At 37.3% G+C, this 27,669-nt stretch overlaps 1 protein-coding gene and 1 pseudogene across 1 annotated transcript; one reads left to right on the plus strand and one right to left on the minus strand.

The window, feature by feature from the left end:
* Positions 1 to 16,660: 16,660 nt before the first annotated feature.
* Positions 16,661 to 20,410, minus strand: LOC148198543 (uncharacterized). The gene is made up of 4 exons (XM_088115841.1): positions 20,399 to 20,410; positions 19,804 to 20,306; positions 19,681 to 19,736; positions 16,661 to 17,034 (listed from the first exon to the last, which is right to left on the minus strand). Exons 1-4 carry the CDS (start codon positions 20,408 to 20,410, stop codon positions 16,661 to 16,663), a joined length of 945 nt encoding a protein of 314 aa, XP_087971967.1.
* A 464-nt stretch (positions 20,411 to 20,874) lies between these two features.
* Positions 20,875 to 23,199, plus strand: LOC148198544 (ARF guanine-nucleotide exchange factor GNOM pseudogene; annotated as a pseudogene).
* Positions 23,200 to 27,669: the final 4,470 nt, after the last annotated feature.

Raw genomic sequence — 27,669 nt, forward strand, 5'->3', positions numbered from 1 at the left:
CTTGACTTTTCAGAATTATTCAGAATGGTGGATAATGAAGCACCTTGGGAACAGATTCTACAGAAAATCACAGTTTACACAAAATCTGATGAAGAAATCTCTACAAAGAAAAGACATAGAGATGATGAGGCAAAGGAGTGTATAACTGTTAAAAAAGAGTCATTCCCTCCTAAAGCATCAGATCCAGGCAGTTTTTCTATCCCTTGTATCATAGGGAAGAAAAAGGTAAAGAAAGCTCTCCTTGATTTAGGTTCAAGTGTTAACTTGATACCTTATTCTTTACTGGAGCAAATCGGCAATGTTAAAGTGAAACCTGCAAAGGTTAAAATAGTAATGGCCGATGGATCTTCAAAGGAGCCATGTGGGATTGTAGAGGACATTATAGTTTGTGTTGGTAAACTTCAGTTCTTGGCAGACTTTGTGGTGATGAAGATGGAGACAGAGAAGATACCTATCATACTTGGAAGACCGTTTATGAAAACGGCCAGAGCTATCATTGATGTAAATGAAGGTATAGTGGTGCTCCAGGACAGAGAGGAGAGAGTGGTGGTAGACGTCTTCAAAGATGAGACGCAAGCAAAGGAGGAAGAAGCTAGTTATAAAGCTGCATTTCGAGATGAACCCATGACTAGCCGTAAAGATAAAAATCTCAAGGTTGCAGGTAACCATTGTTTGTTGTTTTAGGTACCCAAGGAAGAAGAGATTGGAAGAGGAGAAGAAATTCTTAGTGACTGGGAGAAAAGTAGACTCCAACTTGGCACACCTGTAAGAATCAAGAACAAGTTGTGGGTTGTGAAGGGCTTTAAAAAGAAGGAGATGATAGAGATAGAGTCTCCATATTCTAGACGGACCAAAACAGTTCAAAGGAAACAGCTGAGGAGTTGGTGGAATGACAACATCAACTATAAAGAAGATGGAACTTGAACTTTATTGGGTGAAGCTAATGACGTTAAAAGAGCGCTTGCTGGGAGGCAACCCAGTGGATTTAAAGACTTTTGATTTGGTTTTGTAATTTTTAATTTGTGAACATTATTTTTGTAATTATTTTGTTGGAGATAGCATCTACTGAAGGATGCTAGGTGGTTAAGTATCTACTGAAGGATACTATGTTTGCAACACCTACTGATGGGTGGTGGTAAGAAAATTTAACACCTACTGAAGGGTGTTGGTGGATTTTGGGTCAGGCTCGTGACGTTAAACAAGCGCTACCTGGGAGGCAACCCAGTTGATTGAATATTTCTGTTTGTTTATTTTAGTTAGGGTTTGCATAAGGATTTTAAACATTGAATTGCAGGAAAACAGTGAGGGGCATATATGGGAGGCACGTAGGTTAAGAAAAGAAGGAGAAGAGCACATCACGAAAGTGCCGCTGAGCGGTAATTTACTACTGAGCGGTACTCTCGCAGAATGGGTTTTAGTTCCCCTTAGCGGGACCCGAGCCCATTAGGGTATTTTTAAACCCTAAGCTGCGCACTTTCTCACACTTTCAGATTTTTCTCTGCACAAACACTCCCACATAACTTCTCCAAGGTTTTCCACATATTTTCACTCTTTCCTCTTAAGAAAATTTCTCCTCCACTCACTTTTTCACTAGTGTGCCATCAAAGTTTGGGGTTGGAAGAGAGCATTCTAGCTTGGAAGCATTCTCATTGCATTTAGTATCTCCACCCAAGTAAGTAAAATGCATTTTGTTCATTCTAGGGTTTTTGATTTTGAATATGATTGTCAAAGCATGAATATTTAGGGGTTTTGATTTCTATGCATGATTTGATGATATATTTGATGTTTGAACCGATTAAACTGCATGATTATGAACTGGAAAACTGAAAATTGCATTTGGGTGGAGTTAGGACAGCTTTAAAACAAGTTTTTCAAAAATCTGCAGAGTTACCGCTGAGCGGCACTTTACCGCTGAGCGGCACTTTGCCAGATTTGGTTTTTTCTGGTTTTTGTGATCTAGACTAGTGCACTGGTGGCGCTGAGGGGAAATTTTGGCCCTCAGCGGTGGTTTAGCTTCGAAAGGAGTTATGTTCTATGTTTTACTAATGATTAACATCATGTTCTGTGGTTTTGTATTTGTGTTTGAATGTAGGAATGGCATCCTCTTCAGGAAAGAGATTGAAAACCATGGCAACCAAGAGAAAGGAAAAGGAACCAGAGCAACCCCACTCTAGCAGGTTCCTCTCTAGGAAACATGAGAAGCACTTTAGGGTGGTTCAGGACATGAGACTTCTGATGGAGAGAAAAGTTGGAATGATACCTAACTTTGCTCCTCAATTTGGAGAGCAAGTGTTAGGGAATGACTGGGGAAAACTAGCCACTTATCGTGCACCTGCCAACATAGCTGTGGTAAAGGAATTTTACACCAATGCAAAGAAGATTGGTGATTATCCAGCTGAGAATTATTTGGGCTATGTCAGAGGCCATGCTATCAGGTATGATCCTGATTCTATTAATAACTTCCTGGATACTGTATGGGCTGGTGAGCAGTGTCAGTTTGCTCTTTGCATGGAGGAAGGTGCTGATTATGAGGATGTGGAGAGAGTATTGTGTATACTTGGAGGACACTTCCAAAGGAATAGATCTGGCTCAGTGGTTAACATTAGGAGGACGGATTTGACTCCTCTTCCAAAGTATTGGATGGCGTTTTCTCATGCCAACATTCAGCCATGTTCACATGTGTCAGATATTACTCTCAGCAGGGCACTATTCATCTACTGTGCTATCAGAAATTTAAATGTTAATATTGGGCAGGTGATAGCTGATGAAATTAGTGTATGCGCCAACACCTCAAACAACAAAGCACCATTAGGACATCCTTCTTTGATTACTCACCTTTGCAAGCTAGCTGGGGTGGATACTTCTGTTCCACCATTTGAGAGGCCAAGAAAAGCTATTGATGAGGCCTATTACAGACAGTACTGTGGAGGTGAGGATGCAGCTCAGCCAGTTCCACCACGCCGTGCTCGTAGAGAGAGAGGGCCAGCACAGAGCCAGACATCTGCTGAGACACATGAAGCAGAACCATTCCAGATGAGGGACATGTATATGTCTCTTATAGGTGCTCAGTTGCAGTCCATTCACAGAGGGCAGGTGGCCACCGCTGAGATGATTGTGGGGATGTATGATACACCTCCAGCCCACAGGTGGACTATGGATGAATTCCATAATGTGGTAGCTTGGCCAGAGGAACCAGTACATGGAGGAGGAGCTGGAGCAGTTGAAGCTTCAGCTAGAGAGATGGAAGAAGATGAAGCTGATGATGATGATGATGTATTTCAAGATGATGAAGATGAGGAGGAAGAGGAAGATACAGAGGACAACTATCATATGATTATGCTTTTGTGGTTTAAGTTTTCTGAACTTATTTGTTTTTGTTTTTAGTTTAGGGTTTGATGTACTCTATTGAACACCTGGTTTGTTATGATGGTTTGCTCTTAACTGTGATTGTGTGATAAGTAATGCTGAATGATGCTTATGATTAATTGATGTTGAGATGATGTGCACATTAAAATGCTTATACAGGTGATTCACAAGTTTTGTGAACAAATGCAGGATATCATGATTGTGATTGTGAAATTAAGCAGGGTGTGTATGTCAAATGTGAATGAGCTTATATGTGAGGTTTTGAGCTCCAGAGTTGTTATTGTTAAATACTATTACTTTGAAAGCATGAATGACTTTGCCCAGGTTTTCTATGATTGAATCAATTGCTTGTATTGCATCATATGATCAAGGCCATTTATTGGAACCCTTTTTATTGGCCAGATTCATAAAGTTAGCCCACTAAAAGAGAACACTTTGTGTTCTATCCTTTGAACCCTTAGCCTTGAACATACACTGAAAACCCTTGATTGAAAATCTTTACCTTGAGTTAAGTAGAAGATCTTGTGTGATATTGTTAAATGTTCAAGTTTGGGGTTATTGGGAAAACATGAAAAAGGAAAAGCATTGAGCTAAGAGCTAAAAAGTAAGAAAATGAAAGAAAAAGAAAAGAAAAAGAAGCAAAGCTCAATGCAAAGGCAAAAGAAAGTTGGGAATGAATAAGATGATTGTGTTGTTATGGTTCTATTAACTCAAGGATTTTGTGATCTAGAAAAACCAATTTTCTTGTTAGCCCAGCCACATTATAAGCCATTGAAAAGTCCTTGTGATGATGCATGCTTATGAATGTTTTTGATTGTGGTAAAATGAAAGGCAAAGTTGATTCATGTGACATTGTGATAGTAGAGTGAATGAGTGATTACCTCTTATACACTTGTGTGTTGAGTGAGACCCTTTACCTAGTGAGGAAATATTCCATTCGCACATGAACATCCATGCTTAATTGATTGGTCATTCATGAAAAATAGCATTTGTTGGAATTTAAATGACTTTGTGAACACTAAAGCATGTGCACATCTTGATTGGAATTTTGGTCATAAGTTTGATTGAAGTTTTTACTTATCATTGAAAAGAAGATTTTGAATGAAGTGAATCATCATATGAATTGGTTGAAGATGGAGTTACATCTTGTTTGCTTGAGGACAAGCAAAGTTCTAAGTTTGGGGTTGTGATAACAGTTGAAAAACTGTTATTTTCATACTTAAAATTGATACTAAAAGCAACCTTTATACTTAGAAACTAGCTTGAAATCATGCTTTTATTGATATTTTCAGAAATAAGAGAGCTGGACAGGTTTATGCTTGATTTCAGTGTTTTTGTGCAGATTTTAAGGTGAATTTGGTGAAAGAAGTGAAGGAGAGATATGAAATCAGAAAAGACATCAAAAAGTGCAAAAGGAGAAGCCGAAGTCACCGCTCAGCGGCAGTTTACCGCTGAGCGGCACTCAGGAAGCCACGGGAGGTCCGCTGAGGGGCAAAATGGCCGCTGAGGGGAAGAAACGTGACACGCACTTGCCGCTGAGCGGTATTTTACCGCTGAGCGGCACTTTTATGGGCTTGGACCTAATTTTCTGTAATTTACGAATAATATATAAGCTTTAGGGTTTCCTAGGGTTAGGTATCTTTGGCAGGAACGAAGCAAACACTCTCTCTTCCACCCCTTTGAAGGAGGATCTTGGATGCTGAGGCTTCCTCTTCACCTTTTTAGGGTTTTATCCTTCATTCTTTCATTGTTATTCATCTAGGTTCACCATGAATATGGTGAACTAAACTCTGTATGTTTGTTAGGGAATCAATGTAATCTTTTGAAGCTCTCATATATAGAATTTGTTTTTACATCTTTTATTTAAGATCTATGCTTTCTTTCATCATTAGTTAGGGTTTTTCCTCTTTGCGTAATGCTTGCATTGTTTAACTCATTCGATGCATGATTATTGGTTTTGTCGATACGGGCGCGTACGGGGAAGTCTAGATCCGGGGAATTTCTCCTAATATCATATTGGTTGTCGTTAAGCTCCTGCACTTATGAACTAATCATTAGGAATGCTAGGAATTGTATGAACTCGTGATTAGAGAGAAGCCTTCTTGAAAGGTACTTTAGAGAGTGGCATTAACAATGATGATTTGAATGTTGAATTCCTAAAATATATGAGAGTGGATGAGATGAAATTGACCCCCAACAACATATTAATACATAGATTTCATTGAAAGTGTTTATTTTTGCTTTTGCCATTGATCAAAACTTCATGCATACATATTTAATTTTCGTCTTTTGCATATAAAAATCCAAATATTTCGTCTTTAGGTCTTAGCTAATCAGTAACCCACACAACTAAACTAGGCCGTAAGTCCTTTGGGAAGAACGATACTTGGTCTTACCAAGTTTATTACTTGAACGATTCGGTCATACTTGCCGATTGAAAAACAAGTTTGTGACATCATAATTTTGTGTTCATAAATTTGTCCATCAGAAGGTTCCCTCGCCGCCCCTCCCGGGTGGTATATTCAGTCCGGCATTCAGCATGAGTGACCGGACACGGTTCCACATGAGCTCCTCTCAGTGAGCTTTGATCGAGCCGCTGTCTGAAGTGGAACTGACCAACGCCATGTTGGAGATGTCCACTAGGGCGGCTTCTCTTGCTTGGTATCTGAGGGAGTTCGTTGACCGCCGGGGGGCCGATGCCATTCAAGCGGAACTTCTGGCCGAGAAGAAGAGCCATGCCTCTCTTCAGTCGGCCATGGACGAAATGCTGCTAACCCACGATGAGTATGATAAGAAGATCAAGCAGCTAGAGGCCCACTTGGGAAAGGCCAAAGAGGAGGCGGCCGAAGCGTCTGCCCTTCTGGCCCGTACTCGGAAGGACAAGGACCGACTCCTTGAAGAGTGCGGTCAACTCAAGGTGGCGGTCTCTCGCCAAAAGAACTCTGAGAACGGGCTTCTTAAGGCCAACCGCGCTTTGACGGATGACTTGGTTAAGGCCAAGGAGAAGATCTCCGAGCTGAAGGCGGGCATCGTCTTCGAGCATGAGGAGGGCTTTAACAAGGCGCTACGCCAAGCGGCCATTCTTGCGGGCATTCATGAGCCCTTTGCCTTGGGCTTCGATGTCGAAAAAGATGTCTTTGATGGCGTCTTAGTCGACCTCAACGCCCCGGCAGGTGGCGAGGCGACGGCGGCCGAGGAACCTCCTGTTCATGGGACGACCGCCAATGAGGTGGTGGTCGAGGATGTGGAGGACGAGGAGGAGGACGGCGATAATTGATCACCTTACTTTGTTTTGTTTAGCATAGGGGTTTTTATTTTCATTTTCTGATGTGTTTATGGACGGCCGTCCAACATCTTCGATTGTCGAGGTGTTGGGCGGGTCGTCCTCTTCCCAATTTTAGTGGCATTTTTTATATACCGCTCACATGAATACAACTTTATTTTCCCTTTAATTTTGACCATCGGCTGCTTCTGCTTGTGCGTGTTATTATTATTTTTGCTTTGATATTTTACGCGTTGCCTGCCTTATTTCCAAGACAATGCCGGTTGGCCAAGTTGACAGGGGTTCCCGGGGGAACTCTCCGTTAATCAACTTGGTCTTTCGAATGCTCGGACGACAGTGGTTCCTTAGAAAGAACTCTCCGTTCACCGCCCGGCCAAGTTGACAGTGGTTCCCGGGGGAACTCTCCGTTCATCAACTTGGTCTTTCGAATGCTCGGGCGGCAGTGGTTCCTTGGAAAGAACTCTCCGTTCACCGCCCGACCAAGTTGATAGTGGTTCCCGGGGGAACTCTCCATTAATCAACTTGGGCCTTCAAATGCTCGGGCGGTAGTGGTTCCTTGGAAACAACTATTCGTTTGCCGCCCAACCAAGTTGACAGTGGTTCCCGGGGGAACTCTTCGTTCATCAACTTGGGCTTTTGAAGACTTCTTTCGTTTTCTTATCATTTATATTGAGTCGTGGAAAGGTGGACGTCCTGTCATTGCATTAATCACGGAAAAACGAGCATACAATTTTTAATAGTAATTCAGCTAAAATAAAATTTTAGATGTGTGGCGTTCCAAGTATTCGGAATCGGCCGGCCATCTGCATGTTGTAGTCGATATGCTCCATTTCCCAGTGTGTCCACCACCCGAAAAGGTCCTTCCCACTTAGCTGCGAGTTTGCCATGGCTAGCTGTTCGGCGCGCTTCTCCGGCCTTCCTCCATACTAAATCGCCCTCTTGGAAGTTCCTCGGTCGAACTTTAGAGTTGTACTTCCTTTCCACCATACGTTTACACGCTTCCGCCCTTAACGCCGCCCGGTCTCTTCGTTCTTCCAGAGTGTCGAAATCCACTCGTAACTCTTCATTGTTTAACTGAATATCTTCCACTTTAACGCCGCAACGACGGCTCTCCCAGCTCGACCGGTAGCATGGCATCGGTGCCATATGTTAAGTTGAAAGGAGTTTCATTAGTCGTTCCGTGAGGTGTGCACCGGTAAGCCCATAACACTTACGGCAATTCGTCAACCCACGCTCCCTTCCTTTCGCCTAGTGTTCTTTTTAGTTCGGCTACCACTGTCTTGTTCATGGCCTCTACTTGACCGTTCGTCTGCGGGTGCTCCACCGAACTAGTGACATGCTTAATCCCCAAGCTTTGTTAAAACTCGGCCAGCTTCTTGTCAACGAATTGCCGGTCGTTGTCAGTAATGACTGTTCGAGGGAGGCCGAATCGACAAATCAGCTTCCAATAGAACTTCTGCACCTGGGACGCCGTTATGGTTGCCAAGGGCTCGGCTTCCACCCACTTGGTGAAATAGTCTATTGCTACGAGGAGGAATTTCTTATGGGCTCGGCCAATAGGGAACGGTCCGACGATATCCATGCCCCATTGCGCGAATGGTCAGGGTGACGTTATTGTATGTAAAGTATGGGGCGGCAGGTGGGTGTTGTTGGTATGTGCTTGACAGCTAAGACACTTCTGGACGAATGTCTTAGCATCTTCTTCCATGGTTGGCCAGTAGTACCCGGCTCTCAGGACTCGGGCTTTCAATGCTCGACGACCGGTATGGAAACCACATATTCCATTGTGGAGCTCGTCCATCACATAGCGCGCTTCTTCTCTCCCGAGACACTTAAGGAGCAGGGTGGAAAATCCCCTCCAATACAGGTTGTCGCAACCGGAATCACGATGGGACGACGATCCAAAAAAGAAAACGGTTTTTGAAAAGAGATTTTGGAGTCGCCACCATAGTTTATTATGGAAAACTACGGAAAAACCATAAAAAACAGACACGGTCCATGAAAACCAGATTCTGGGTTCGGGAGTCGGTTACGTGTAGGGAAGGTGTTAGCACCCTACAACGCCTGCCCTTAGGCAGTACCTTTAACTAAATACACAAAAATGATGTGGTTTACAAAATGTTTAACTATCCCCTAAAATAAAACTCTAAATAAACAAAATATATTTTTTAGTTTTTTGGGCCCGACAAGGATTGACCTTGCTCCTACGTATTCTCATTCAAAATGAGAAATCAGGGTTACGTAGTTCTTTATGAAAATCTGCTTGAGAATATTTGTTTGAGAAACTACTTGAGAAAATTGTTTGGAGAAATTTGTTTGAGAAATTGATTATGGATAAATTTGGATTTTTAGGGAAGTGAACCTGACAAGGGCAAGCCTTGCTCCTACGTATCTCCACTCTTGATGGAGAATCAAGGATCACGTAGTTCTGGTTAAAAGATTGCTCATTTAGTTTTTGAAGATTTTATATTTTTTTGGTATTTTTATTGTGCAAGAAAGAGAAAAGGTTCTTAGCACAAGGACGATGCGAGCGATCACACATGTACTTAACCTTTAAAGTATTTTTTGGTATTTTTTATGAAAGAAAGAGAAAAGGTTTTTAGCACAAGGACGATGCAAGCGATCACACATGTACTTAACCTTTTAAGTATTTTTTGGTATTTTTTTATGAAAGAAAGAGAAAAGGTTTTTAGCATAAGGACGATGCGAGCGATCACACGTGTGCTTAACCTTTTAAAATATATATTTTTTTGTATTTTTTTATAAAAGAAAGGGAAAAGGCTTTTAGCACGAGGACGATGCGAGCGATCACACACGTGCCTAACCCTTAAAATATATTTTTTGTATTTTTTATAAAAGAAAGGGACACTACAAAAAAACTGTTATTTAATGGAGGTTTTTTTTTCAATCTGCGGAGGTTTTTACCCTCTGCAAAATGAATTCCAGGGGTTTTTCAAACCCCCACAGTTAGAGTCGCCACAATCGATTTGCGGAGGTTTTTTATGACCCCTGGTATCGGAGGTATATTGCGGAGGTTTTTTTGCGGAGGGTGTTAACCTCTTCTATTAGTGACTATTATTTTGTGGAGGTTTGAAACCTCTTTTATTTATTATTACCCACCTATATTTATAATTTCTTAATTTAGTGAAATTTGTTTTTTATAATAATAAAATAAATAAAATATATAAATTTGAAAAGTACACAAAAATTAACCAAAATTAATTTTATTAATGATTTAACATAAAATACATTAATTGACAATTACAATATAAATATAAAAAAAATACACATGCTGGAAAAAATAAATATTTAAGAGGAAAATCTTATTATCATTATCATCTTCCAACTATCTACAAGTTGTTATTCCTAAACGTTGTTATTGTACTCCAAGTCTTCAACTTCATGACAAGTCTTCAACTTTATGACGCGATCGACATGATCTATGATAACCTTGTTGTGTATCCTAGAGTTTCTTGCTTAATCAATGTTCTAGAGAGTCCTTCAAGATTTCCATCCTCTATGAAGAACCTGAACTTGATCATCGTTTGTTTTATCTGGTAAACCCCAATTCACAGAATGTGTTAGAATAGCAACATAAAATGAAAATCATAATAAAGACAAGGGTATAACATATGAACAAAAAAGTAAGAGATTTCTCTTCAGAGCATGTAATAAAATATATAAAGTTTGAAATTGAGAAATTCTAAAGGAAGTTGAGATAGGCTATATGAAACACATGATGTCATTGGACTAAGTTAGAAACCAAATTCTCTTACATTGACAATCAATTTCATGAAAAACAAACCAAGGATAAAGTATTCCAAACTTTGTCTGTTTCTTAAAGTTTTCGTAGTGTACCCTCACATATGGATCACTTATGCCTTTGAGATAAACAATAACAATCCCTTCCTAAGACAAGTTCAATCCAACCATTGCTTGAGCCAAAACCCGAACCCTGTACATTGAAAATTGTTAGCATGAATATCCAAGTAGTGAAAAAAAGTTGTGAGTAAAATGACTAAATGGTTGAAAGAATCACTAATTTCAAAGTGAATAAGCACACCTTCGGTACTTCTTGGTCATCCACTCTAATTGATATTCGAAGTCTTAATTCTCCAGAACGAACTCTTTTAAGAGGGATCCATACATCCCTTACTGACCCATCAACCACTACTTCCAAAATACGGTGTAGCATTGTTCAAAATTTACATACAAAGCACTTACACTATAAAAATGTGTTTCTTATTAGAAGAACGATGGTGGGCAACAAAAATGTATTGCACTCAACCTAGGAATTTCATCAAACACGTACAGGGCAACAATAATCCCCACTCCCTGTTATGAGTTAACCAGAATATCCTGCACCATTAACAATCAGTGTGAGAGACAATTTTGAAAAGTTGAATTGGAAATGAAATCAATATGGAAAGGCGTTGAATTGGAAATGAAATCAATATGAAATCAATATCGATACCGTTGTGGCCGCGATAAGTGCAGAGGCGTTTGAGAACTGTCTCATCTTCGATTAGGGTTTTATGATTTCACGAATGTGAGGACACTAGTGAAAGGTAAAGCCTCTGAAACATGAAACCTAAACCTAAAAGAGAGGTTTGGGGAAGAGTTTTAAGATTTGAGTTTTGAATCAAAAATGGAAAACCTAGAACTGAAAACCCCTTTGACTGCATATGCGTCTCCCAAGTCTGCGACTCCCTCGTCTAGTCCAACGTCGACCCCGAACTCCTCACCACCTTCATGACAGGCGACATCAAGCTCCTCTACAAGATCACCAAATGATAAACTAAAATCATGACAACATAAAACCTCACTTATAACTCCATGTGCAGCTAGTTCTCGGGGATAGTTCTTTGCCTCCATATAAATACAATGACTTAAAGCATTCTCTGCAGCATTATGGTACTTAATTGCATACTTTGGGCCAACAATGTGGATAACTTTCCTGCAGGTAATTTATCAAAGAATAAAACATGGTATACAAATAATACAAATTGTAGACAAGAGATTGCTAAGTAAGAAATTTGATTGGGTCAGTAACAAGGAGTATAAAGTAGAATGCATCCATATAATTACTAGTTAAGATGTTTACTCATTTTAACAGGTTGCCACTCGTTAGCATTTATATCTTATGTTGTGTGAAAAGTTTCTATTTTACTCCTTAACTCGTGCTAGTGCCCACTGGTTAGGATTTTCCCTTTTTTCTTTAGTCACTGGTTTAGTAGAGAAATTTAATGCAACAATTAAACATTATTCCCCGACAAAGAAATACAAGAAGTTGACTTACCAAATAGTAAACCAGATTAAGAATGGGATGGTTCAAGACATCAAGATCTCTATTCTTACCAAATACAGACAATACAAGCTACATGAAAGGTGAAAACAAACATCATGTCAGAAAACAATAACTTCAAATAAATACAGTAGCTTTAAAGGGGAAGAAACTCACCAATGACATCTTATCAGAAAACAAGTGCAACAAATACTAGTAACAGACCCAGCCTACCAAGGTGAAACGTTAGTCAAAAACAGCAAAAGCTTTAAAGCATATAGTTTTTACCCTTCCTGTTACATATTATTGGAAAATCAAACAGTTGATGAGTAAAAAAAAGGAAGAAAGTAGGTTAACAGAACACACAGAACACATATAATATCATTAAATCCTTAATTCTGACAAGCACTGTGCCAACTGAGCTAGAAACTCATTCTAACTTTGTCTAAACTTCAAAGTTGTGGATTCAATAACTGTAACACCCTAAATAATTTAAAGGTATTACTAATAATAGAACTAAATTAATTAGATATCTCATATAAATAACCACACTTTATTTCAAATCAACCAAAGTACGATTCCAAACTTACAAATTTTAAACATTACATGGTTCATCAATCAACATAGATTCGAAATTAAACTTACAAATTTTAAACAACATATTTTTCCAATACAAATTTATTCTTTTTACAAAAATCCCTGAAAGTTTTTCCCAGCATGTCTCTCATCATCTCTAAGCTTTATCAACCGCATCTGCAACATTATCTGCTCACGTATAACATGAGTTATACGATCATAGCACAAACAAATAAGAGTAAGCTAACCATAACATACAATCATTAAACTTATTTATAATATACAATTCCATCATATATTAACACAATTATCTCAATATCATTAATTCATTTTTCCTTAACTCCTTCAAAATCATCCTTCTCGTTTTCATAAATCTAACGAGTATACTATGCTTACTCATGAAGCCTTATGGTCAGACCGCTCTCTGCCTGCTTCCTTAAGCCTTACCCGTATACTCTGTTTTACTTTCCGAAGCCTTATGGTCAGACCGCTCTCTACCTGCTTCTATAAGATTTATGAGCAATATGTTTATGTCAAAGCCTTATGGTCAGACCGCTCTCTGCCTGCTTCCATAAACCTCATGTCTTACATCAAGGTCTCCTGATATAAACCAAATATACTACTCCCGGTAGTCAATATCATTTCATAATTAATAATTTATTATATTTACCTCAACATTTTCAACCTCAATAAATCGTATCTTTTCATCCACCTAACTCAATTTTGTTCATTCTCTGATTATAATTTGATAATAGCCCATTTTAGTATTAATATTAAAATAAAATAAACCTATTATCAGATATCATACTCTTATTGAAGTTTAGTCTTTCCCATAACAAGTATAAACTCCACATAATTTCCACCAATCAAAAATTATAGATCAGCCAAAATACCTCAACATGTATTAGGAACTACTTATCTAAATTTTAGGTTAATCTAATGGTTAACTAGGTAGAGATTAAAATTTATACAATTTGAAAACACAATTCAATTAGGTTGTTGACTCTATCAAAATTTGAAGAATTAATTTCTTCAAGTTCAGATATCTAGTTACAAGTTTGAGTAGTCAAAATATAATAATATATTTTTGAATAAAAAAAAAATTCAATTTAATTTATCGGTAAGAGGAGGGAGAATCTTGATATAAGTTGGAGATAGAAATAAAGTGATGATCATTCTACCCAAAATTATAATATTATTTCCTCTAAGTAAAATTGTCAAATTAAAGATCCTAACAGTTAAAGTTAATTTCGATGTCTTATAAACTGTATAATAAATTTCTAGATTGATTTAACGCTAGACTAATTAGCAATTTAAAGTTTTACTAAGAGATAAAAAAAATAAAAGAAATGATCAAGGTTGTAAATTTCATCATTTGATTAAGTATTTACTCCCAAAATCTTATAATTTTACTTATTCAATATAATAAAATGTATTCATCACAGATTCCATATAACATGAATATATCGGAAATTAAATTAATCATAATAAAATATCATAATGTAAACATTTTGGGGAACTAAGAAGTTGAATCTGGCATAGCCGGCTAGACAACTTCTTATCCTTCCAAAAAAATATAATAGAATATAAACATAATAAAACTGCTGGGGAAACAAGAAGTTGAATCTGACAGAGCCGGTTAGACAACTCCTAATCCTTCCAGAAAATGCAAGAAAATATAAACATAATAAAAGTGTTGGGGAAACAAGAAGTTGAATCTGGCAGAGCCGGTTAGACAACTTCTAATCCATCCAAAAATACAAAAAAAGAAACAACTAATAACATACAAATGGCATAACATAATCAACATCACATTTTACAACTAATACACTTGGATCTCATCACAGAAGCATATTTTCATTCAAAATTCAAGATCATACAGAAACAAAATACTTCATATTCAATATTTAAAATCATACAAAAGCAAAACATTACATATTCAAGACTTAAGGTAATACAAAACAAAAGACTCAAGGGTAGCTTCTCTTATCTTTATTCCAGACTTGATCCCTTCCTTAGAAATCGTTCCCCGAAAATTTCCAGAATGTCCCCTTTGCAACTAGAAATTCCTCCCACTCTCTTCTCTCAAACTTTTTCTAAGTTTTTGGTGTAAATTTTCAGCCTTCACCCCTTGGCTATTTATAGCAAAACAATTTTACTATTCATTTTTACTATTCATTTTTCTATTCATTTTACTATTACAAAAATAATTTTTTATTCACAATTTGGTGAATTCTAATCTCTTATGACTCAAGCCAACGTGGAATACTTATCCCTTCCATTTTTTTTTACTATTCACGTTTTACTATTCACTTTTTACTATTCATTTTTACTATTCATTTTTTTTTAACTTTCTAAAATTACTCTAATCCTTTATCTTAATTTTTCATACCATAAGTTTTATTATTAATTATATTTTCTACCTTTAAAATTATTACTAAAATATTGATACTATTTGTTACAATATATATATATATATATATATATATATATATATATATATATATATATTTATAATCTAGTATCTGAATTACAAACATTTTCAAGGGTCTTACAATAACACCATAATCTGGATCTGCATAAGAAGTGTTTGTAATGGTATGCAGAGATATACACTACAAAAAATAACACATATTGTAGTACATTGAAAGGAAGATAAAAGAGTTCAAACTATTTGTTCAAAGATGAGTAAATGAAATATCTTGCCTTTATGATATATAGCACAAACAGCTGCAACCGCACTATCTACTACTGAACACACAAACAACACATGCAAAAAAATAAAATGAATCCTTTTAACTAGCATAATATATGATGCTTCAAAGTCATAGAAATGACAGATTAGGTAGATGATAGATAAACTAAAAAAGAATTAGAAGTTTCAAAATGATGAGGATAAATCTTTTCATATTAGCATTATTGCGAATCATGAATACTTCTGCCGATTGAATTCCCAAGATATTAAAGGGGAATACCCTAGAATCTACACAAACAACAACAATGAATTATTTTGGAAATTATAAGTAACGAATTCTTATTTGCTAATGCTTCAATAGACAAATTAAAATGAACTACCATTGATGAGGCACCACTCTAGAAAACTCGCGGAGCCAAACAAGGGGTTGCTTCAACTACCGGCTATTTCGGTTCACAATAATGCATAGAAAGAGACATGCAATGATTTATGGAAATGAAAATGGCGACTGAGATAGAAACAAATTGAAGATAGAAAAGGATAGAACGGAGGAAACTGTTAGTATTTTAAGTTTGTGAAAGGAGTAGTTGATGTGGTAGAGGAAATGTAGAGATAGTAGAATGTAGAAGTAGTAGTTGGAAGAAGTGTTGTAGTTGTCTTTGTTGTTGTAGATGTTGGCTTCTTACAAATGGTAGATATTGGCTTCTTCTTACATCAAATGGTAGAGTTCATGGGTATTTATAGACCCATAGATTATTCTAGAACATCCTAGGCACAACTTATGTGGAATGTTCTAGATTTTTACCTATGTAGAATATTCTAGATTTTTCTTCCTATCTTAGGTTTTTCTACAACATTCTAGAATTTGTATTGCATTTCAATTCTTCTATCTTAGGAGCTTCTAGATTCTTCTAGAATTTACATTACACTTTAATACTCATCCTTAATGCAAATTCGGTAACTTCAAGCATTATGCGCTGTAGTTCAAATCTTGGCCTTGGTAACATATCTTTAATTTGATCTTCTTCCTCCTTTGCCTTGACCATAGTTCTTGCTTTGATGCTTCTTCATAACAGTAAGGCTCAATCATGGCCATATTGCAAGTTTCATATATGCCTACCAAAGATCTTACTCTTCTTGGACTAGATTCATGTGAAGAACCTTCCTGTTGTGGAGGTGGAGAAAGCGTACCTGAATTTTCTGCCTCTTCTTGAGTTTCTTCTTGAGATTGTTGCACTGGAAGTAGAATGTTGCTTTTAACAACTTTTTCTTCTTCCCAATTCCAAGAAGCATTTTCATCAACTTCAACATCTCGGCTGATGATGAGTTGTTTTGTTTGTAGGTTGTAGACTCGATAGCCTTTTGACTGTGTGCTATATCCCAAGAATATTCCTTGTATAGTTTTGTCTTCAAGCTTGTGCCTCTTTTGATCAGGAACATGTATGTAGCAGATAGATCAAAATACTCGTAGATGTTTAGCTGATGGCTTTCTCCCACTCCAAGCTTCAATAGGAGTCTTGTCTTGGACGACCTTAGTTGGACATCTATTTAGAATGTAAACTGCAGTGTAGACTGCTTCAGCCCAAAAAGTGTTAGGCATGTTTTTCTCTTTTAGCATTGACCTTGCCATCTCCATAACTGTGCGAGTCTTTCTCTCTGACACGCCATTTTGTTGTGGAGTATATGCAACTATAAGTTGTCGCTTTATGCCTTCATCTTCACAGAATTTGTCAAACTCGTGAGATGTGTATTCCTTGCCACGATCACTTCGAAGTACTTTTATCTGTTTTCCACTTTGCTTCTCAACAAAGGCCTTGAATTTCTTGAATACTGCAAAAACTTCTGACTTTGCCTTTAAGAAATAGACCCATGTCATTCTAGAGAAGTCGTCAATGAAGAGGATGAAATACCTGTTGTTATGATGTGAAGGCGTTCTCATTGGTCCGCAAACATCGGTATGAATCAACTCCAATAAGTCTTTTGCTCTCCATGCTTTGTCTGTCGACAATGGTAATCGATGTTGTTTTCCAAGGAGACATCCTTCACATGATTCATTATTCTCCTTCAAGCATGGAAGATCTCTCATCATGTTTTTCTTATATAGAAGCTTTAAGGCATGTGTGTTGAAGTGGCCAAATCTCCTATGCCAAAGCCATGAGTCATCAACTTCTACCTTCATGGCAATATTAGTTCCAGGTTCGAAGCTTATAGAAAAGCTTCTATTTCTCTTCTCCATTTTTACTTGGCCAATTTCAATCATTTTACTATCATAAATTTTGCATGTATCTTTCTCAAAATGAAGAGAATATCCATTCTCCATCATTTGGCCAATACTTAAAAGATTCTCTTTAAGATTGGGAACTAATAAAACATCCTTGATGAATTTCGTACCTTTCTTTGTCTCCACCATGACAGTTCCTTTGCCTCGAGACTCCATTGTGGTGCCATTTCCTAGTCGAACTTTGACATTGACAGATTTATCAATGTCTTTGAAGATGCTTTGATCTTTCGCCATGTGATTGCTGCATCCACTATCCAAGTACCAACTTCCTTCTCTACCAGAAGATTCTTGATTGGCGTAGAATAAGAGTTTCTCCTGATTATCTTGTTCCGCAAAGTTTGCTTGATGCTTATTTTTATTACGACAATACTTTTCTACATGACCAAATTTCTTGCAATAGTGGCATTGAGGTTTTCCATGATGCCAACAATCTTTTTCCAAGTGACTTGTCTTTTTACAGATGCCACATGGAGGATATTTTTCTTGACGAGTCATAGAGAAGCTTCTAGGATTTTCTTTATTTATAGAAATTTCTTCTCTACTTTTATTTCCTTCATATTCTTTATTCTGAGATCGTAATTTTACTTTTGTTTGAAAGGCATTTTCAACCGAGTCTTCTCCATGCCTTTTCCATCTTTGTTCATAAGCTTCAAGAGAGCCCATTAGTTGTGTGACTGACCATGTAGCCAAATCTTTTGTTTGTTCAATCGCGGTTGCGATTGCATCATATTTTTGGGGAATAAAAATTAAAATTTTCTCAACGATCTTTTTGTCAAGAATATTTCCCCATAGGCTCTCATCTGACTAACTATTTCTTTTATTCTAGAATAGTAGTCTTTAATGGTCTCAGATTCTTTCATTCTTAATAATTCAAACTCTCGTCTTAGAGAATGAAGTTTAACATTGCGTACCTCGTCACTTCCTTGAAACTCCTCTTATATTGTGTTCCAAGCTTGTTTTGCACTTGTGGCACCAATTATCCTTGGAAAAATTGTGTCATCAACTGCTTGTTGAAGAACAAATAAAGCCCTTGAATCCTTCTGCTTGTGTTCTTTCAACTCCTTCTTTTGAGCTGCAGTAAAAGTGGAAGTGTCTTCTGGAATAGGGAATCCTTCTTCTATGATGTCCCATAAATCTTGAGAACGAAAGAATGTCTTCATTTTGACACTCCAGAAATCATAATTTTCTCCTTTGAAAATAGGTACTGGAGTTGATGATGTTTGATTGGTAGTAGCCATGAGTTGAGAAAATATTTTGGAGGTAGTATAGGATGGAGTTATAGTTTTGTTTAAGGTAGTTGAAAATTTTTATCTACGCCCAGTAGATGACCGAACGTAGCTCTGGTACCACTGTTAGTATTTTGAGGTTGTGAAAGGAATAGTTTATGTGGTAGAGGAAATGTAGATATAGTAGAATGCAGAAGTAGTAGTTGGAAGAAGTGTTGTAGTTGTCTTTGTTGTTGTAGTTGTCTTTGTTGTTGTAGATGTTGGCTTCTTACAAATGGTAGATATTGGCTTCTTCTTACATCAAATGGTAGAGTTCATGGGTATTTATAGACGCATAGATTATTCTAGAACATCATAGGCACAACTTATGTGGAATGTTCTAGATTTTTACCTATGTAGAATATTCTAGATTTTTCTTCCTATCTTAGGTTTTTCTACAACATTCTAGAATTTGTATTGCATTTCAATTCTTCTATCTTAGGAGCTTCTAGATTCTTCTAGAATTTGCATTACACTTTAATAGAAACAAAAACGAAAAAGAAAGAGAAGCTTGTATATCAAATTAGGAATTGTAAAGTGAAACAAAGAAAACGGAAGGGAAGGTTGTGAAGATGAAAAAATCAAGACGAAAAGGTTGGATAAAGCAAGATGCGAAGCCTGCGAAGAGAAAAAGGAGAAGTCGAGGCGAACGTTCTAAAGAAGAAATGGCGAACTAAAACTTGAGGTGCGGCAAAATGAAAATTAGGGTTGCTTTAAAAGTGTCCAAAAATTATTAAAAAATAAAATACAAAATCTAACTGCGGATTTTAACTATAACCGCGGAAAGTAGTAAGGGTTTATAAAACCCCCAAAAACAAACCTCTAGTAAAATAGGTTATTTTTGTAGTGTGTTACACACAAAATTCAATTTCAAATAACTAAAAATTATAAATTATAACAATAACTTTTGTAACTAACATCAAAATATACCTGTAATGCAAATACCCAACCAACCAGATGATAGTGTGATCTTTTTTGTCTCCTCCCTACACACAATGCAACATCACACAAACTAGAAACCAAATAGTCATAAATAACACCCCCTAATTATACTTTTCGATACACGATAAATCATCTAATAATTCAAATAAACCATAATGAACTTTTCCACCTCTATTTGGAAAGAAAAACTCACTCAACCCTAACAGTAAATATAATCTACTGACATCATCCACTTCATCCCCTTTTATACGCTTTTGAATTTCTTCATAAAAATTATGTACACTTACATCAATTATGTCAAACAATCTCCTAGTATGACAATCAACTTCCTCTTTAAACAACTCAAACATCTGTCCATCAACCGTAACCCCTAAACCTAAGCATACGTCTAACTTGGTGAATGGAATAAAGACATACCTAACTTCAAACCCGCGCCTCCTCTCTGACCATCTACTACACAATTGTGAAAGTAATGTCCTACTCATTTTGACATCCACATCAATGGACATTAGCCATGCAAAAAGATTTGTTTGTATGCACGTCTTTTGCACATCCGTTAATAATGTGTTGACATGTGCCAAGTATTTTTTCCTGCATGAATGTCGTGCATAATCCTATATATAAAAGTAAACAATTGAACAACTCAAACAGACCACTTCAGAAAATCAAATTTAAACACACAATAAATCATCATGTGCATTCAAACTTGTTTTTCCATAATCACTCTTCCAAGTATCTCTATGCTTTGACTGCATGTCCATAAAATAAAAAAGCTACAGTTCAAGCGATAAAAGATTTAAATGGAAGACATAAATACACATGTATCACAACAAAAATTTTGCCTTTGACCTTCATATGCAATTTCCAATCACAAATAACCCATGTGCTGCTACTCATAGTAAAGCAAAAGAAGTTTGCTTCATCCGTGCAAAAACATAGTGGAATAAATTAATTGGTTGGGGTATAAGAGAGTATGGCCTCTCTCTCAGACGGTCTTGCAATAATATTAGTAGGGTTGGTTTCATTCTACTAACAATGAAAATAAACTCTAAGGGCATCATATATCACATAACTTCAACAGAGACGTATAACAACACTTAGAGGCAACCAAAACAACAAGTATATTTTTATAATAAGAATTCTTGCGGGGTTTCACAAAATAAAGCATGCATCTTAGCATAAAAGTGTGATAGTTTTGATGACCCAAATGATTGGGTTCCTTTTGTCTGCCAAAGAAAGTACATAAAGAGAAAATTAATGATAGGAGCTGATCACTTCAATCGGGATATTAAGAAAGGTCTTGAGTTTCTCCAAGGAGCACATCTTTTTCCTAACAAACCTAATTCCCAAAGTGTTGCCTGCTTTTTAAGATACACAGCTGAGTTGGATAAGAATTCCATTGGTGATTTCCTTGGAGATCATGATGAATTATACATTCAGGTTCTTCATGAATTCGCTAAGACATTTGATTTCCATGATATGACCTTAGACACAGCCCTACGTGTATTTTTGGAGACTTTTAGGCTTCCTGGAGAATCACAGAAGATACACAGGGTGCTTGAACAATCACCAGATATCCTAGCTAATAAGGATGTTGCTCTCCTGTTATCATACTCAATTATATTGCTTAATACTGATCATCATAATGTGCAGGTCAAAAAGTAGATGACAGAAGAGGATTTATCCGAAATAATAGGCATATAAATGGTGGCAATGATCTGCCTCGATAATTTCTATCAGAGATTTACCATTCTATTTGTAAGAGTGAAATTCGTACCACTCTTGAACCAGGCTTTGGATTTCTTGAAATGACCCCAAGTCGGTGGATTTCTCTGATGCACGGGGCAAATAAAACTTCTCCATACATTCTCTCGGATTCCCGAACATACCTAGATTATGATATGTTTGTGTTGTTGTGAGGCCCAACAATTGTTGTCATTTTCAAAAAAGTTGCTGCTAAGATATCAGCCCACTATCGTCTTGAAAATTTACTTGATGGTCTGCTTGTGTGCATATGTAAGTTCATTACCATTTTGGATCCATTATCAGTTGAGGATTCTGTCTGGCCTTGGAAGATGACACAAAATGTAAGAATTGCAACTGAGACAGTTTTCACAATTGCAAATAGGTATGGTGATTACATCCGCACAGGGTGGAGGAGTATTCTTGATTGTATTTTAATATTTTACAAGTTGGGCCTCCTTCCCCCTCGCTTGGCCAGTGATGCAGCTGACGATATTATTCAGTCAACTGTGATTCCTTGTGCTCTGGTAGAAAAAGCTATTTTTTGGACTTCTTAGAATTTGCCACCGCTTACTTCCCTACCAAGAGAACATTACTGATGAACTTTTGAGGTCCCTGCAACTTGTTTTGAAGCTTGACGCACTGGTTGCAAATGCATACTATGAGCAGATTACACGGGAAGTCGGTTGCCTTGAGAAGGCAACTGCTTCTCATATTAGATCTCAGTCTGGATGGTGGACTATTACAGCTCTGCTCTCAATCACTTCTAGACACCTGGAGTCATCTGAGGCTGGATTTGATGCGCTGCTGTTCATTATGTCTGATGGTGCTCACTTGCTCCCAACTAATTACATTCTCTGTGTAGATGCTAAGAGACAGTTTTGCCAAGTCTCGTGTGGGACAGGTAGATCGATCTATAATTGCACTAGATCTTATGGCAAGTTATGTCAATTCCTTAGAAAAATGGTCGAATAATGTTAAGAAAACTGTGAAACAACAGGAAGTGGAAAAGATGTTGCAGGATATTGGGGAGATGTGGTTTAGGCTAGTGCAGGGACTGGGGAAAGTATCTTTGGACCAGAGAGAGGAGGTTAGAAACCATGCATTGTTATGTTTACAGTACATTAGCCTAAAAAATAATTAAAATCAACACATCACTTGCATCTACTCAATGGGAACCTGTGTTTCTCTTTGCCAACCAAATTTAATCTTACATTGTACTTTGATCAATGGGAACCTAACAAAACAAACAGGGAACCTAACCAAACAAACATCCCAAATTACACATTCAACAAAAATTTACAAATGACACAAACAGAGCTCATCAACCTTGCCCCTATTGGTCTACAGTTTTCGAAAATTAAGGAAAAAGAAAAGGAAAGATAGACAAATGTAGACAAAAGAACAAAGGAAAAAGAAGCATACAACTTTCTGTTGATGACGTCCCGATAAGGTCCACCCTCCGATGAAGTCCACCCTCCGATTAAGTCCCACTTATGAAGTTCTCACGTTCTCGTTCACCACTTGCACCAGCACGAAGACTTCATCTTCCAAAATGAAATGGTACAACAAAAGTGATTTCAGAGAGACAATGTTCTCTTTCACCCCTTGCCCTAGCACGAAGACTTCATCTTCCAAAATGAAATGGTCCACCAAAAGTGATCTTAGAGAGAAAACCAAATTCAAACGCACAGTTTCATTTAGTATCATCCTAGTCCAGCACAAATGACCAAACAACAAGAAATTCTTACTATACATCACTTGTGCAATAAGAGAAATATTTATCATATTTAAGAGAAATATTTATCATATTTATTTTGGGGTCTTATAGAATACAACTTATATAGAGAAATAACATCAAACATGACCTGTCCTAGGAAAGAAAATATACATTCGGTGGAGATATTTTACATGAAAGAAAATGATTATGTAGCATCTTTACTCTAAATAAAAATTGTGCTATGTGCACTTGTGAACTTGTAAACTACACGGCTTTACAATATTGTAATGCAACACAGACATTTAGACAGAAATACAAAGGATGGGCTTAAATAAATAAGGTAAATTGCCTATAAGCAACATAAGAAGATTTTGATATAATGACAATACAGATTTCTGCAGAATTTTGACACACTTTTACATTTGACACAAAGTATAAGGATAAAATGGTCATAAAAGTATAAAAAATAGGTTTAATGTCTTTAGAGGTCCCTATTTTCGGCGTGAATTTCAAATAGGGCCCTTTTCTTTTCGACGTCTTAATTGGTTCTTTTTTGTGTAAAATTGAAGCAATTATGGGTCTGCCGTCAAATTCAGTAAACGGCTGTTTAAGTTTGGTCTACGTGGTATGGTCTGATGACAATATTTTTGATCCTCGAAAACGAAGTCAAAAACTTGCTAATACCTCGGCAAGTGTAACCGAATCGTATCAAGTAATAAACCTGGTAAGACCAAGTATCGTTCTCCCAAAGGACTCACGACCTAGACAATTATGTGATTTGTTGATTAGCTAAGACTTGTAAAAACAATTACTTGAGATTTCAATGCAATTACTCAAAAGTAAATATGAATGCATGGATTGATCAATGGTAAAGAAGAAACAAAACACGTGAATTGAAATATATGAATAATTATGTTGTTGGGGTTTATCTATTTCATCCTATCCACTCTCATGTATTCATGAATTCCTCTTTCTTCACTAATGTTAATGTCACTCTCTAAATTACCTTAAACCCAATGTCTCGGCGAAGAAAGCCTAATCATAATCACTAGTTTATAATGTCTTATCTCCCTAGCAATTAATCATGCATTATAGTGAACAAAAGCTTAAAGGCAACCAACCATCATACTCTTATGTCTAGGTTTATACTACTATTGGGAGAGATTCCCCAGATCTAGATTTCTCCGTATGTGTCCATATCGACAAAATCAATGATCATGACATTGAATGAGTTAAACAATGCATGCCTTGAGCAAAGAGGAAAAACCCTAACAATTAATGAAAGAAAGCATGTATCTTAAAGAAGATTTTGAAGAACAAATTCCATACATGAAAGTTTCAAAGGATTACATTGATTCCCCAACAACAATAAAGGTTTAGTTCACCATATTCATGGTGAAAATATATGAAATACAATGAAAGAATGAAAGATAGAACCCTAGAAAGTTGAGAAAGGAGCCTTAGCATCCAAAATCCTCCTCCAAGGGGCGAAAGAGTGTGTTTTTGCTTCGTTCCAACCAAAGATACTAACCCTAGGTCAACTAAAGCCTTATATAACTTTCTAAAAATTACAGAAAAGTAGGCCCAAGTGATGAACAAATTTTCAATTCCCGAAAACGGAGTCAAAAACTTGTTAACCCTCGACAAGTGTAACTTAATCATATCAAGTAATAACTTGGTAAGACCAAGTATCGTTCTCCCAAAGGACTCAAGGCCTAGTCAGTTATATGATTCTTTGATTATTTAAGACTTGTAAAAACAGTTTCTTGAGATATCAAATGCAAAAGACAAAATGTAAACATGTATGCATGAATTTGATCAATGGGAAGGAAGAAACAAAGCAACACGTGAAGATTATATGGATGATTATGTTGTTGGGGTTTATCAATTTCATCTTATCCACTCTCATATATTTAGGAATTCATCATTCTTTTCATTAATGTTAATGTCACTCTCTGAATTACCTTAAACCCGATGTCTCGGCGAAGAAAGCCTAATCATAATCACTAGTTTACAATGTCTTGTCTCCCTAGCAATTAATCATGCATTATAATGAATAGAAGCTTAAAGGCAACCAACCATCATACTCCTATGTCTATGTTTATACTATTGTTGGGAGAATTTCCTCAAATATAGATTTCTCTGTATGTGTCCATATCGACAAAACCAATAATCATGACATCGAATGAGTTAAACAATGCATGCTTTGAGCAAAGAGGAAAAACCCTAACTATTAATGAAAGAAAGCATGTATCTTAAATAAGATGTTTAAACACAAATTCCATATATGAGAGCTTCAAAAGATTACATTGATTCCCCAACAACAATAAAAGGTTTAGTTCTCCACCGTCATGGAAGAACTAGATGAACAATGGAATGAAAGAATGAAAGAGATTGAAAAACCCGAGAAAGAGAAGAGGAGAGCCGTCACCATCTCCAATTCTACCCGTAAGGGATGAAAAGTGTGTTTGTGCTCCGTCCCAGCCAAAGATACAAACCCTAGGACATCCTAAGGCTTATATACTATTCTAAAAAATATAGAAAATTAGGCCCAAGCCCATAAAAGTGTCGCTCAGCGGCAAGTGCGACACTTCAGTTTTGCCCCTCAGTTGCTGTTTTTGTCCCTTAGCGGTGATTTCGGCACTTGAAAACTGGTGCTCAACGGAAATTATCACTCAGCGCCACTCGGTCGCAACGTTTTCTGCACTCTGGTTGACTTTTCTTCATTCTGGTTGACTGGTTGACTTTTCTGGTTGTCTGGTTGACTTTCCTCATTGACTGGTTGACTTTTCTGGTTTCTGGTTGACTTTACTGCATTCCAATCATTGGTAGTTCAACTCTTCTTTCAAACCATTCAATTAGCCTACAAAATCAAGGGAATCTAGCACAAAACCATTAAATTCACCTTCAACTCTCTTATTCACAAAACTAAAGCAAAATCATGAGTTGAAATCAAGCATAAAACCTGTCCAACTCTCCTATTTCCAAAAACATAAGCAAAAACATGATTCCAAGGTAGTTTCTAAGTCTTAAAGGTTGTTTTTGATATCAATTTTAAGTAGAACCACCACCTGTATCTCAGCATATAGTGCACAATCTCAACATTAATCAAGATCCAAGCATCATCAAGCAATACTCATCATGCATAAATCATAAGCAAACCATCATAACAGATAAAGTTTCAAATTGAGTACATCAAACCCTATTCTAAAAACAGAAGCAAATAAGTTCAACAAAACAAAAGATAAAACAAATCCTACTCTAGTGCTGGTAGCATTCATCAGTAAATGCTATCTCAACTCCTCATCAACCCATGTTGTCATCTGTATCTTCCTCCTCTTCATCATCCTCAACATCTTCAAATGCATCCTCATTATCATCATCCTCCATAGCTGAAGCTTCAGGTGCTCCAGCTCTGCTGCCCTGAGCTTGCTCCTCTGGCCATGCCACCACACTATGGAACTCATCCATAGTCCACCTGTGTGCTGAGGGTGTATCATACAACCCAATAATCATCTCAGCGGTGGCCACCTGCCCTCTATGAATAGACTACATCTGGGCATCTATAAGAGACACGTACATATCTGTCATCTAGAATGGCTCTGCCTCATGAGTCTTTGTAGATGCCTGACCCTGTGGTGGTCCTCTTCCTCTACGAGGACGGCGTGGCGGTACTGGCTGAGCTGCCTCATCACCTCCACAGTACTATCTGTAATAGGCCTCATCAATAGCTTTCCTCGGCCTCTCATATGGTGGAGCAGAGATGTTCACACCAGCTAGCTCACATAGGTGAGTGATCAAGGATGGATGTCCCAAAGGTGCCTTGTTGTTCATTGTGTTGGCACACACCTATATTTCATTGGCTATAACCTGACCAATGTTAATGCTCAACCCTCTGAGCACACAATATAATAAAAGGGCCCTGCTAAAAGTGATGTCTGAGACTTGGGAACACGACTGAATGTTGGCATGAGAGAATGCCATCCAATACTTTGCCAGAGGAGTCAAATCAGTTCTCCTTATGTTCACCATTGCACCATTCCTATTCCTCTGAAAATTTCCTCCAGGCACACACAGTACCTTCTCTACATCTTCAAAGTCTGCTCCCTCCTCCATGTTTAGAGCAAACTGACAGTGCTCACCAACCCATTCAGTGTCCAAAAATATATTAAGAGAATCAGGGTCATACCGGATAACGTGTCCTCTAACATAGCTCAAGTAATCCTCATCAGGATGATCACCCAACCTCCTTGCGTTGGTGTAAAATTCCTTCACCACTGCTATGTTAACTGGTGTAGGGTAAGTAGCTAACGTCCTCCAGTTCCTTCCCATTAGGTGTTCTCCAAACTGAGGAGTAAAGTTAGGTATCATTACAACCTTCCATTCTATGAGGAGTCTCCTATCTTGGACAACCTTGAAGTGTTTCTCATGCTTGCGTGAAAGAAACCTGCTAGAATGAGTGTGTTCAGGTTCCTTATCCTTCCTTTTTCCTCCTAGAGTCTTGATCCTTTTGC

The sequence above is a fragment of the Vigna umbellata genome, chromosome 5 (genome assembly GCF_029865625.1).
Source record: "Vigna umbellata cultivar VRB3 chromosome 5, Vumbellata_1.0, whole genome shotgun sequence".
NCBI classification, from domain to species: Eukaryota; Viridiplantae; Streptophyta; class Magnoliopsida; order Fabales; family Fabaceae; genus Vigna; species Vigna umbellata.

Coding starts and splice junctions, on each gene's coding strand:
- LOC148198543 (XM_088115841.1), bottom strand. Junction 19,737..19,803: donor GATTTATCGTGTATCGAAAA/GTATAATTAGGG, acceptor CATTGTGTGTAG/GGAGGAGACAAAAAAGATCA. Junction 17,035..19,680: donor GTTGGGTATTTGCATTACAG/GTATATTTTGAT, acceptor AAGTTTTTGCAG/TATTCAAGAAATTCAAGGCC.